Source organism: Ovis canadensis, chromosome 2 (assembly GCF_042477335.2).
Source record: "Ovis canadensis isolate MfBH-ARS-UI-01 breed Bighorn chromosome 2, ARS-UI_OviCan_v2, whole genome shotgun sequence".
NCBI classification, from domain to species: Eukaryota; Metazoa; Chordata; class Mammalia; order Artiodactyla; family Bovidae; genus Ovis; species Ovis canadensis.
Window position 1 is genome coordinate 14,036,160 of NC_091246.1, and position 11,938 is coordinate 14,048,097.

General features: G+C 52.7%; 1 protein-coding gene across 12 annotated transcripts in view; it reads left to right on the top strand.

The window, feature by feature from the left end:
- PTPN3 (protein tyrosine phosphatase non-receptor type 3) overlaps positions 1-11,386 on the top strand; it is a 116,530-nt gene extending 105,144 nt beyond the window's left edge. For all 12 annotated transcript variants that reach the window (XM_069575473.1, XM_069575480.1, XM_069575479.1 and 9 more), the window contains 4 exons: positions 5,706-5,834; positions 6,787-6,932; positions 7,394-7,529; positions 9,960-11,386. In XM_069575473.1, the coding sequence (XP_069431574.1) occupies positions 5,706-5,834; positions 6,787-6,932; positions 7,394-7,529; positions 9,960-10,037 (489 nt within the window). In that variant the 3' untranslated portion in view covers positions 10,038-11,386. The remainder of the gene's footprint in view (positions 1-5,705; positions 5,835-6,786; positions 6,933-7,393; positions 7,530-9,959) is intronic.
- The last annotated feature ends 552 nt before the right edge of the window (positions 11,387-11,938 follow it).

Sequence of the window (11,938 nt, forward strand, 5' to 3'; positions counted from 1 at the left end):
CATCTTTGGCTGCAAAGAATATAATCAGTCTGATTTCGGTGTTGACCATCTGATGTCCATGTGTAGTCTTCTCTTGTGTTGTTGGAAGAGGGTGTTTGCTATGACCAGTGCATTTTCTTGGCAAAACTCTGCCCTGCTTCATTCCGCATTCCAAGGCCAAATTTGCCTGTTACTCCAGGTGTTTCTTGACTTCCTACTTTTGCATTCCAGTCCCCTATAATGAAAAGGACATCTTGTTTGGGTGTTAGTTCTACAAGGTCTTGTAGGTCGTAAAACCGTTCAACTTCAGCTTCTTCAGCGTTACTGGTTGGGGCATAGACTTGGATAACTGTGATATTGAATGGTTTGCCTTGGAGACGAACAGAGATCAGTCAGTCATTTTTGAGCTTGCATCCAAGTACTGCATTTTGGACTCTTTTGTTGACCATGATGGCTACGTCATTTCTTCTGAGGGATTCCTGCCCGCAGTAGTAGATGTAATGGTCATCTGAGTTAAATTCACCCATTCCAGTCCATTTTAGTTCACTGATTCCTAGAATGTCAACGTTCACCCTTGCCATCTCGTTTGACCACTTCCAGTTTCCCTTGATTCATGGACCTGACATTCCATATTCCTATGCAATATTGCTCTTTACAGCATCGGACCTTGCTTCTATCACCAGTCACATCCACAACTGGGTACTGTTTTTGCTTTGGCTTCATCCCTTCATTCTTTCTGGAGTTATTTCTCCACTGAACTCCAGTAGCATATTGGGCACCTACTGACCTGGGGAGTTCCTCTTTCAGTATCCTATCATTTTGACTTTTCCTACTGTTCATGGGGTTCTCAAGGCAAGAATACTGAAGTGGTTTGCCATTCCCTTCTCCAGTGGACCACATTCTGTCAGACCTCTCCACCATGACCCACCTGTCTTGGGTTGCCCCGTGGGCATGGCTTGGTTTCATTGAGTTAGACAAGGCTGTGGTCCTAGTGTGATTAGATTGACTAGTTTTCTGTGAGTATGGTTTCAGTGTGTCTGCCCTCTGATGCCCTCTTGCAACACCTACCGTCTTACTTGGGTTTCTCTTACCTTGGGTGTGGGGTATCTCTTCACGGCTGCTCGAGCAAAGCATAGCCGCTGCTCCTTACCTTTGACGAGGGGTATCTCCTTACTACCGCCCTTCCTGACCTTCAAGGTAGGATAGCTCGTCTAGGCCCTCCTACGCCCGCACCGCCACCAGCACCTCTGGTTGCTCCTCCCAGCTTCCGCCCTTGGCCTCGGGCGCCGCCCCTGGCCTCCAGCGTGGGGTGGCTCCTCCCGGCGACACCCGTGGCCTCCGGCGCCAGGTGGCTTCTCCCAACCACCCCTGACCTAGATGCGGGGTGGCTCCTCTCGGCCTCCTCCCCTGGCCTCGGACGTGGGGTGTCTTCTCCTGGCCGCCACTGACCTCGGTCGCGGAGTAGCTCCTCTCGGCCTCCTCCCCTGGCCTCGGACGCAGGGTGTCTCCTCCCGGCCGCCACTGACCTCGGACGTGGCGTAGCTCCTCTCGGCTGTTCCTGCGCCATCACAGCCTGGCGCACTCGGCCGCTGCCCCTGACCTCGGACGTAGTGTAACTCCTCTCGGACGTGGCGTAGCTCCTCTCGGCTGTTCCTGCGCCATCACAGCCTGGCGCACTCGGCCGCTGCCCCTGACCTCGGACGTAGTGTAACTCCTCTCGGCCGGCGCCTAGCGCGCCGGGCCGCAGCCGCCGGCGCCTAGCGCGCCGGGCCGCAGCCGCCGGCGCCTAGCGCGCCGGGCCGCAGCCGCCGGCGCCTAGCGCGCCGGGCCGCAGCCGCCGGCGCCTAGCGCGCCGGGCCGCAGCCGCCGGCGCCTAGCGCGCCGGGCCGCAGCCGCCGGCGCCTAGCGCGCCGGGCCGCAGCCGCCGGCGCCTAGCGCGCCGGGCCGCAGCCGCCGGCGCCTAGCGCGCCGGGCCGCAGCCGCCGGCGCCTAGCGCGCCGGGCCGCAGCCGCCGGCGCCTAGCGCGCCGGGCCGCAGCCGCCGGCGCCTAGCGCGCCGGGCCGCAGCCGCCCAATCCCACACTCTGCAGGCCTTGATCTGGGCCATTCTGGCATTTTATAGATACAAGACAGCATGGTTACAGCCTTGCTGTCGCCAGAATCTCCGCATATGAAACTGTGCTGTGTTTGCGTGTCTGTTCTGTGACTCTGGCAGTGGGGGGAGGGGTGCTGAATGCTCCAGATTTTCTCAGAAACTGCCCGTGGAGCTGCCACTGCCCGAGCTCAGGAGGTCTTCAGCGACGCTGCACTTCCTCAGAGCCACCACCTGAACCCACAAGGCAGCCGGGCCCTTTCTCCTCACCTGTGTTGGGCCGCTCTTTCCCCTTCTCGGTTGTCTTGGCCCGTCCCAGCTGCACGGCCATTGTTCTCCATGGAGTCAAGGGAGCCCCAGCAGGCGTGGTTGGTGACAGATGATCTGCCCCGATGGCAGCCCCTTCCCTTCCTTCTGCCCACACCAGCATGGGAGAAAAGGCCCTTTCTTTCACCCAGGAGGCCTCACTTCCGCCAGCTGCTCTAGAGAGTCCTGCCCCTCCTGCTCTGTCCTGATTGGAGTCCGCTCTGAACATGAGCTCCTCTGAGGTCTCCTTGTGACCCAGGGCATTGTGGGGCGGGGTGGGGGATGGGGGGTGGGGGTGGGGGGTGGGCGGTGTTTGTTTCCCAGCCCTTTCTTCCTGATCGAACCCCTTCCGGCTGGTTCCTTCAGGTTCCTGCGTTAGAGATCTCCATCTCCCATGAGTCAGAGCATTCCGTTCGCCATCTCTGGCCCCAGGAACTGACTTCTGTTGTTTATGGGTGGCTGGAAGCCTGTTCTTCTCAAATCCAGGCTACTACATGTTTCCTGCCTCTCCTGTTACAGAGTCTCAGCTGACCTGAGCCTTTTGTCCCGAGGTCCCTTATCTGGTTGCCACCACTGTCCTTGAGTTCCTCCGGATTAGGAGCCAGTCCTCCCGGGCCAGCAGCTCTGTCCCCTGCTTTCCTGAGAGATGAGGTTCTCAGCGTGTCCTGTTTGCTTTTTCCCCTGTTCTGCGTTTAGCTGAGCGGCCTCCCCATGGGCCTGAGAGCTAGTAGGATCTTCCTCTCCGCTCTGTACTGCTCTCACATCAAGTGCACAGAGCCTCCCCCAGAGGCTGAGGGTCTGGGAGGCACTCCCACCATGGGCTCGCTTTCACTGCCCTCTCTTTTTATTCCCACCCAAAACGTTTTCCATTGTGCTCTCTCTTCAGGTCCATTGTTTCCTCCAAGAGGAAACAGAGCTATAGAGACTAGTCCTTCCATTGAAACAGACATCTACATATGCCCCACTTCCTATCTGTAGGACAGGACACAAGCAGATTCAGTCTCTGAGCCTCAGTTTACTCTTATGCAGAACAGAGGCAGTGACATTATCTACCTCATACGGTTGTTTTGAGGCCCAGATAACATAATGTCCATAAAAAGCACCATTTAGTGCTTAGCATATACCGATCAAAAGAAAATAGGTATTAGAGACTTCCCTGGTGGTCAGTGGTTAGGAATCCATGCTTCCCTCTGCAGAAGGCATGTGTTCAATCCCTGGTCAAGGAACTAAGATCCCACAAGCCTCAAGGCACAGCCAAAAAAAGAAAAGAGTCATTAGCATCATCCCTTCCCATAGCAGCAGCATTCATGGGGAAACCGGGGATCAAAAAAGTGAAGTATCTTGGCCAGGATGGCACAGTTAGTGGAACTTAATAACCAGGAGGGAAATTCAGAATTTCCACAGACTTCTTGCTCTTTCCTCTATGCCCCCAAATGGTTTGAGATCCAAATCAACCTAAAATCTAGATGTGATCAAGAAGTAAAGAGAGTCCCGTTCTGGTCAGATTCACTGGGAGTCTCTAGAAATAGAGATACTTGTGGTTCTGCTCTGAATGGGCTCATCACTTTAGACAGAAGCTTCCCATCAGCTGTCCTGTGGGCAGGACCCCAGGAAGCCTGCAGCAGAGAGCCACACCCCTTGTGCAGAGGAGGAGATGGGCACAGGCCTGGTGGGTATCCACTCTGCCTCAGGTTCTACAGACAGCCTTCCTTTGTGTCTGAGAGGAATTGGGAAGTGGTCATGAACCAAAACCCCCAGGTTTAATATTTGCAAGTAAATTCTTAGCTCCACCTTCTCAGCAGCATGCTTTAATTCCAAACATTCACTGTGATGTTTGAAAATAAAAATAGGAAAGCTGTTTCAAATTTTTGTGCATTTTCAAATTTTCTGGGGGTTTATACCCCCTCTTCACTTTAAGTAAGCATAATTTTTACCCAAGTTGATGAAGCTGTAAGCTTGGAGAGAAAAAAACGTTTTTTGAATGAGTCAGAATTTGACTGATGGATCGATGATGGGATAGGCAGCTTGACCTTGAACTTTGCTTTGAGGCCAGAGGCAGGAGCAAGACTGCTAGGAAAGAGAATGCAGGATTTAGAAAGTGAAAGTGAAAAGTCAGTCAGTTGTGTCCGACTCTTTGCGACCCCATGGACTGTAGCCCACCAGGCTGTGCTGTCCATAGAATTCTCCAGGCCAGAATACTGGAGTCTATAGCTGTTCCCTTCTCCAGGGGATCTTCCCAACCCAGGGATCGAACCCAGGTCTACCACATTGCAGTCAAATTCTTTACTGTCTTAGCCACCACAGAAGTCTCTAATACCTAGCGTGGGTAGCCTATCCCTTCTCCACTGGATCTTCCTGACCCAGGAATCGAACGGGAGTCTCCTGTGTTGCAGGCAGATTGTTTATCAGCTGAGCTTCCAGGGAAGCCCTAGGATTTGGAAGGGGGAAGAGGAGACTGGGGGAGAGGGGTGGGGGCAGGGGGCAGTCCACCTGTGGGGAAGCACAGCCGCATGGACCGGGGGCAGCTCACTGAGTCCCACTGAGCCCGGGTTCCTCCTCTGCGGTCTGCTGAGCGTCAGTTCCATATGAGTCATATGTGAATGCGCTCATGGGACTGTAGCAACAACAGTGATGACGGTGGCCACTGACCTGTCCCCACCTCCCCCACGGTGAGCCGGGCACTGCACACCATCACCCCCAGCCTCTGTCACCATCTGGGAAGTAGGTGCCGTCCTTTCAGGTGAAGAATGAGGAAATCAGAGAGGTTAAGTAGTAGCAAGTTTGAGGTCACGGGGCTCACAGAGAGGAGAGAATAATCCTAACGGAATTCTGTCTGGCTCTCAAATGTGCACTCTTAGCGGCCGTGCCTCGAGGCCTTCCTCCTCAAGCGGGTAAGGAGCGGATAGTGACGGAGGGATGAGGTAAAAGAGGGTATTGAGAGCAGGGAAGGGGCAGAGGCCCTGCAGTGGGGAGGGTGGGGGGCAGAGGTCGCTCCTAAGTCAAGGCCTCTCACGTCTGTCTGAGGCTCTCCTGTCCTTCCAGCAGTTGGACCCGGTGATGAGGAGGGAGAGTCAGTGCGTCCCTCCTGGAGCTCCAGCAGGGATGAGAGCTGTGTCCTGGCCCCTGGCAGGCTGACTGACCCCTCCTCCTGAACAGCACAGACACAGGGCAGAGTGGCCTCGCCCGAGTTTCTTTCCCCCACAGCAGCTCTCAGAGCATCTAGCGCAAGTGAGAGAGTTGTAGCCCAGCGTCCGACCCGTCTGTCCGGTTAACCACTCACAAGCACCGCCACAGCCCAGCCTAACTCCTGCCCGGCGATTCCCTTGCAGACCAAATGTCACCAGTACTGGCCCAATCCCCCCGACGTCATGGAACACGGCAGCTTTCACATCCGCTGTCAGTCAGAGGACTGCACCATCGCGTATGTGTTCCGGGAAATGCTGGTCACCAACACTGAGGTGAGCGGGGCCCGTGTGGCAGGAGCTGTGCGGGTACCTGGGAAGGCGCGGGTTAAAGGCTGGTGCTAAACCAGCATCCACCGTGGGCCTGGGGAGGCCTCTACTTCTGGGTCAGTCTGGGTTTTCTGCCGGTGAGCATTTCAGTAGATGTGCAAGGTTGCCTGGAAAAGAACCAGCATCCGTGTTCACAGCAGCATATTCACAACAGCATACGGGGGAAACAGCCCAGGTGTCCACTGACAGATAAACAGATAGACAGAACATGGTATATTCGTACCGTGGAATCCTAGTCCCCCCACAGAGAAGGAGATTCTTTCTAACCCATGCTGTAGCATGGCTGAACCTAGAAGACGTTGTAATGAGCGGAAGAAGCCAGACACAAAAGGACAAATACCATGTGACCTCCTGGAGTAGTCAGTTCACAGAGACAGAAGTAGGATGGCGGTTGCCAGGGCTGCAAGGCTGTTGGATGAAGAGTTAGTGTTTAATGGGCACAGTGTTTCAGTTTGGGAAGCTGAAAAGTTTCTAGGAAGAGTGAGGAGGGTTGTACAACTTTGCCAATGTACTTAACGCCACTGAACTATACAGTTAATAATGTTTGAAATGGTAGACTTCTTGTTATGTATATTTTGCTCATTAAAAAAAAAAGCCAACGTGGGTGGCCTTGACAGCAAGTACCACGGGAGCAACCAGGAAGAGATGGCTGTGGGCAGAAGTGGTGCAGAGCCATCAGGCAGGAGGTGGCCTCCGCAGAGTCCTAGAGACACGGCCGGCCTGGGAGCATTGGGGAGGTGGGTGGGTGGGAGTGGGCAGGACTCAAGGCCGGGAGATCCCCAGTGGGCAGAAGAGCATCCAGAGACAGGAGCTCACTGGCTGGAGGCTGGGAAGGGGCCGGGGTGCTCCTGCCCACCAGTCCAGATAGACTCAGCGAGCCTCCCTTGCCCCTTTGCAGACCGGGGAGGAACACACAGTGACCCATCTCCAGTACGTGGCCTGGCCAGACCACGGCGTCCCCGATGACTCCTCAGACTTTCTGGAATTTGTGAACTACGTGCGGTCTCTGAGAGTGGACGGTGAGCCTGTCCTGGTTCACTGCAGGTACTGTGGCTTGTTGACCTGGTTTTACCAATACTGAAACTCCTTGGGCAAGGCCTGGAGACAGTTGGCAGGCATCAAACCCACCTACATCCCACAAGACTCAATATACGCTTACAAGGCTCTGGTTGCTTTCTGTCTTCACTCTGTCCAAAGATTTGGACAAATTCTGACTGCACCATAGAACTGGACAACAGAGTCCCTACCTCGTTTTTCCCTCTGTTCCTGTGGTAGATGTGCAGGAGATGGGGGTGGAGTTTGCACAGAAAGATGGATATTTCTTCCCATTGGTTTTTTAAGCCTCTGGCTTGTTTGGGAGCATGCCCGGAGCTCAAAGTTCCATGTCCTTTGAAGGTCAGGGAGGAGAACTCCGTCTGAGTAAAAGTGGGAACTGATCAGGAGCTGAGCTGGGCTGTGCATAAATGCTGTCTGAGCAAATTCCGCCTCTGCTTCTCTTCCCCCAGTGCTGGGATAGGTCGAACCGGTGTGTTGGTCACCATGGAAACAGCCATGTGCCTGATCGAGAGGAACCTGCCCATTTACCCACTGGATATTGTTCGGAAAATGCGAGACCAGCGCGCCATGATGGTGCAGACATCAGTGAGTAGAAATCTAATAATAAAAATACTAACAGTGGCCAGGCCTGTACAAAGGGCTTTGCAAGTCAAGAGGCCAAGGCCCCACGGGACTGAGTCACTCGCACGCGGTCACAGAGCTTGTCAGGGGCTGAGCAGTTCCAACGCCCACCCCATCTGGCCTCTGTGGCTTGCTGCCTTCCACTTCTCCTGCCACACAGTTTTTTCCTGACAGCCTCTTGCTCCCTGCTGACCAGGGAGCAGCCCTGATTGCACTCTGCATTGTCAAGCCCCTGACCCATCATCGCCTGTCTGTCAGAAGTAAGCAAGGTCACCTGAGGGTTTCACCCCACCCACCTAGATGTTTCACAGGGCCCCGCTCTCTCCCACTCTGGGCTGTCTTCCCCTTGGTACCCAGAGCTGCCGGTGTCCTTAAGAGGAAATGATCTGGGGACTTCTTTGGTAATCAGTGGTTACGATTCTGCCTTCCAATGCAGGGGAGTTCAATCCCTGGCTAGGAAATTAAGATCTAGGTGCCTCATGCTGCTGCTGCTAAGTCGCTTCAGTCGTGTCCGACTCTGTGCGACCCCATAGATGGCAGCCCACCAGGCTCCCCTGTCCCTGGGATTCTCCAGGCAAGAACACTGGAGTGAGTTACCATTTCCTTCTCCAACGCATGAAAGTGAAAAGTGAAAGTGAAGTCGCTCAGTCGAGTCCAACTCTTAGCGACCCCATGGACTGCAGTGCACCAGGCTCCTCCATCCATGGGATTTTCCAGGCAAGAGTACTGGAGTGGGGTGCCATTGCCTTCTCCAAGGTGCCTCATGGTGCAGGCCAAAAAAAAAGAGGAAATATTCTGGTTTCCCCTAGATCTACAAAAGGGGCAGGGGGCTCTGGGGAAGTACACAATTCACTCTCCCCATGTACAGGGCCACCTTTGAATAGTCCCTTAACCTCTCTAAGCCTCAGTGTCCCCATCTGCAAAATAAAGACCACCCCCTATTCATTCATTCATCCCTTCAACAGGTAGTGCACTAACAGGAGAGGCCTGAGCTTTTATCTAGTAGAACTGCCTCAGTTAACTATGAATCTCAGCAGCAGTGGGAGAAGTCCAAGGGGAGCCTGAGAATTCAGGAAGAGTATCTGAAGCTGACTTGGAAAGGCAGGGCTTTCTAGAGCCAAGGCCTCCAAAGCACCCCACACACCCCCACACCTACCCACCCCGCCCCTGATGGGTGAGGAGGAGTTAGCAGAGAAGAGAGTGGGGCCTGCACACAGCTCTGCATCCTCACAGGCTCATGGCCTACGGTCGTAAGATCTCTCTAATGATTATGAGCTCTTGTTTTTATTTTATTTATTTTCTTATTATTTTTATTTTTAATTGGAGGATAATTGCTTTATAATATTGTGTGAGTTTCTGCTGTACAATAACATGAATCAGCTATAAGTATACAAATATCCCTTCCCTCTCACTTACCCATCTATCCCGACCCCACTAGGTCATCATAGGAGCTCTTGTCTTAAATTCGTGTGCACTCCTGGGTGGCCCTAGTGGTAAAGAACCCACCTGCCAATGCAGGAGATGCAAGAGACGCGGGTTCAGTCCCTGGGTCGGGAAGATCCCCTGGAGAAGGGCATGGCAACCCACTCCAGTATTCTTGCCTGGCGAATCCCTTCTATGAGAAGCCTTTTGGGCTACAGTCCATAGCGTTGTAAGGAGTCGGATACGACTGAAGCGACTTGGTAGGCACACACCCAAGAAATCTGGTTAAGAAAATTAAAAAGTTGTTAAGACTATTCTCTGCCCAGTTTTGTAGTATGGAGGACCTCATTGTTAGTTAAAAAAAATAATGTTTCAAGTGTATCTTCTGGACACATTTTCCTAGCTGGTGCAGCTCAGTCTGAGGCTTTCCTTCACCCTGAACACATCCCTCAAATAGTCTCAGGTGTTTGTTAATGAAAAGAACCATATCCTGCAGAGTGACTTCCAGTGGCTGTCCTTTCAAAAAGACAAAGTCTAGACTCCTGACCCCAGTGCAGGGGTCCCCCACAATGAGGTCCCAGCCTACCTCTGCAGCCTCCCTCCAGTCCCCCCACACCCAGGTGTTCCACGCAAGGACCATGATCCCTGACCTTGCTCTGACCCTCCTCCTCTGAGCGAGCATCTTTGTCAGAGCCGCACACTGGTGCATCTGGAAGGGCCACCCTCCAGCAACCTTTGTCCCTCCCGAACTTCCCCAGACTGCTGGTCCCCCTTGGCTGAGTTGTCACGCAGAACAATGAACTCACAGGTGTGTTCACTCCACTCTGTGCCCCTGGATGTAACCCAGGGCTGGGCCCAACTTGAGCTGGAGCTCAGGGTGTTTATGAATGAGGTGAAAGAATAACTCTGTCTGGGGTGAGAGGCTGTGTTTGTGGAGCTGCTGGGCTTGACAGGCTTTCCTCTCCTCCCCAGAGCCAGTACAAGTTTGTGTGTGAAGCAATTCTTCGTGTTTATGAAGAAGGCTTAGTCCAGATGCTGGATCCCAGTTAAGACTGCTGTGAAGACGTTCATTCCTCTTTCCCCGGGGCATGCTCCTTCTCTCTGGAAGCAGCAAGAGGAACCTGTAAGCTGTGGGAAAGGAGTGAGCACATTTGACCCAGGCACTTTAAATTTCTATTAAAAAAAAAAAAAGGTATCGTGTACATAAGAACTGTGTAGATAACGCATGCGGTTATAGCATCATGCAGGCCCGTGCCTCCTCTGGAGAGAACTAAGCAGAAGGGGAGCTCAGTTTGGGGCCTGTCGTAATGCCTTCCCCTCTCTTCATCTCCATATTCCTGTAAACCATCCTTGGGCAGTTGGGAGAGGGCACCAGCCATGCTGTGGGCCTCCCAGAAGCGAGATGGTATGGCTGTTCAGAGTTACTTGGATGCGTTGTGTGTATACGGGTCTAGGACTAAGAGCTGAGCTTTCTGTGGGTCTGGGCGGAGCTGAAACAGTGTTCGCCAGCCTCAATGATGCTCAGGGGGACCCCATGAAAGTACTGAGTGGCAGGGGATGGGGTGTCAGGCAGAGAACGAGCAGTGCCTTTGTGCCCTTGTGCCCTCCCTGCCTTTGTCCAATCTCCCTGCCACGTCTGACATTGGCATTTCTGAGAATCATGTCCCCGTGCCCTGCCTCCTCCCAGCATTAGTGACCCTCCTCAGGTTCCCACCAGTGCCTGAACCAGACAAGCAGTGCAGGTTTCAGGTGAGTCTTCAGCTGAGACTCTGAGAACGAGGACTCCCGGTGTCGCCCCGGTGTTAGCTTTCGGAGCAGGCGCCTCTTGTGTCTGCCTCCCTCCTGCTGCACACCCAGCGCCCAGGACTGGAATCATCCACTACTGAATCTAATACATGGATTGCTGCTACTTCGATCTATTACACTTGAACCATTACAATTTTCCTGAGGGGAGATGGGATGTCATCTAAATATTCAGAATCGTTGGCCCTTCTGAGGAAAGATCCAGACATTGAACCATGGGGAACCCAGCTTTGAGAGGGTTGCCTGTGGATGTGTGTGTGTGTTGTGTGTGTGTGTGTGCGCCCACGGGTGAGTGTCTCTCAGGATTCCTAACTTGATTCGAATTACAGTTGAGTTTATATAAAGAATGAGTCTCTGTATAGAAGAACAAATGTGTGCATTCACTCCTAGTTACAATGGTCTCCGTTTCATTTCAAAGGAGAGGATCAGACTATCTGAATATAAACACAATTTGATGTTAATTTATTCTAAGTACACCAAGATTTTGATTGTCCTAAAGAATTCTGCCTTTGTTGATACTGTGTTAATTTTTTTTTTAACTTGTGCCAGGATTGTAGCAAATTATTCTTTAAGGAAAATAAATTACGTGAAAATTCGAGTGTGGTATTTTGAAATAGTGGTTTTATGTATCCAGAAGCAGCAGCTAACTCAGTATCCAGTTTCTTGATGGGATTTATAGAAAAAGGATGGTTCCATGTTACAGAGCACTGAAATTAGGCTGTTTTGATGTTTAGCAAACTCCAGACCAATTGAGCCAAAACGTTTCCTGGTCACAAGATGGGTAAAGATCTTTACGTAGGGGCCAGGTTTCGAAAGTTCTTTGTTTCCAGACCTAGCCTATTTACTGCATTCTTTCCATCTTTTCCCCACTGACATTTTACTCTTAAATGACAGGGGTTGGGGGAGCTGTTGTACAGGGTCATAACCCACACTGGGCAATAGGAGATGATGAAGCCCCAGCCTTGTCAGCATGGTGCCAAGCTAGCTGAGTGTAGCAGCAAGGCTTGGCGCTAAGGGCTGGGGGATCTAGTTTCTGATTCCACTCAACAGCTAGCCCTGGGCCTAGTCACCTGAAAGCTTTACCTCCATTTTCTCATCTGTAAAATAGGCGAACTAGATAATACTGAGGACTCTAGGTCAAATATGAG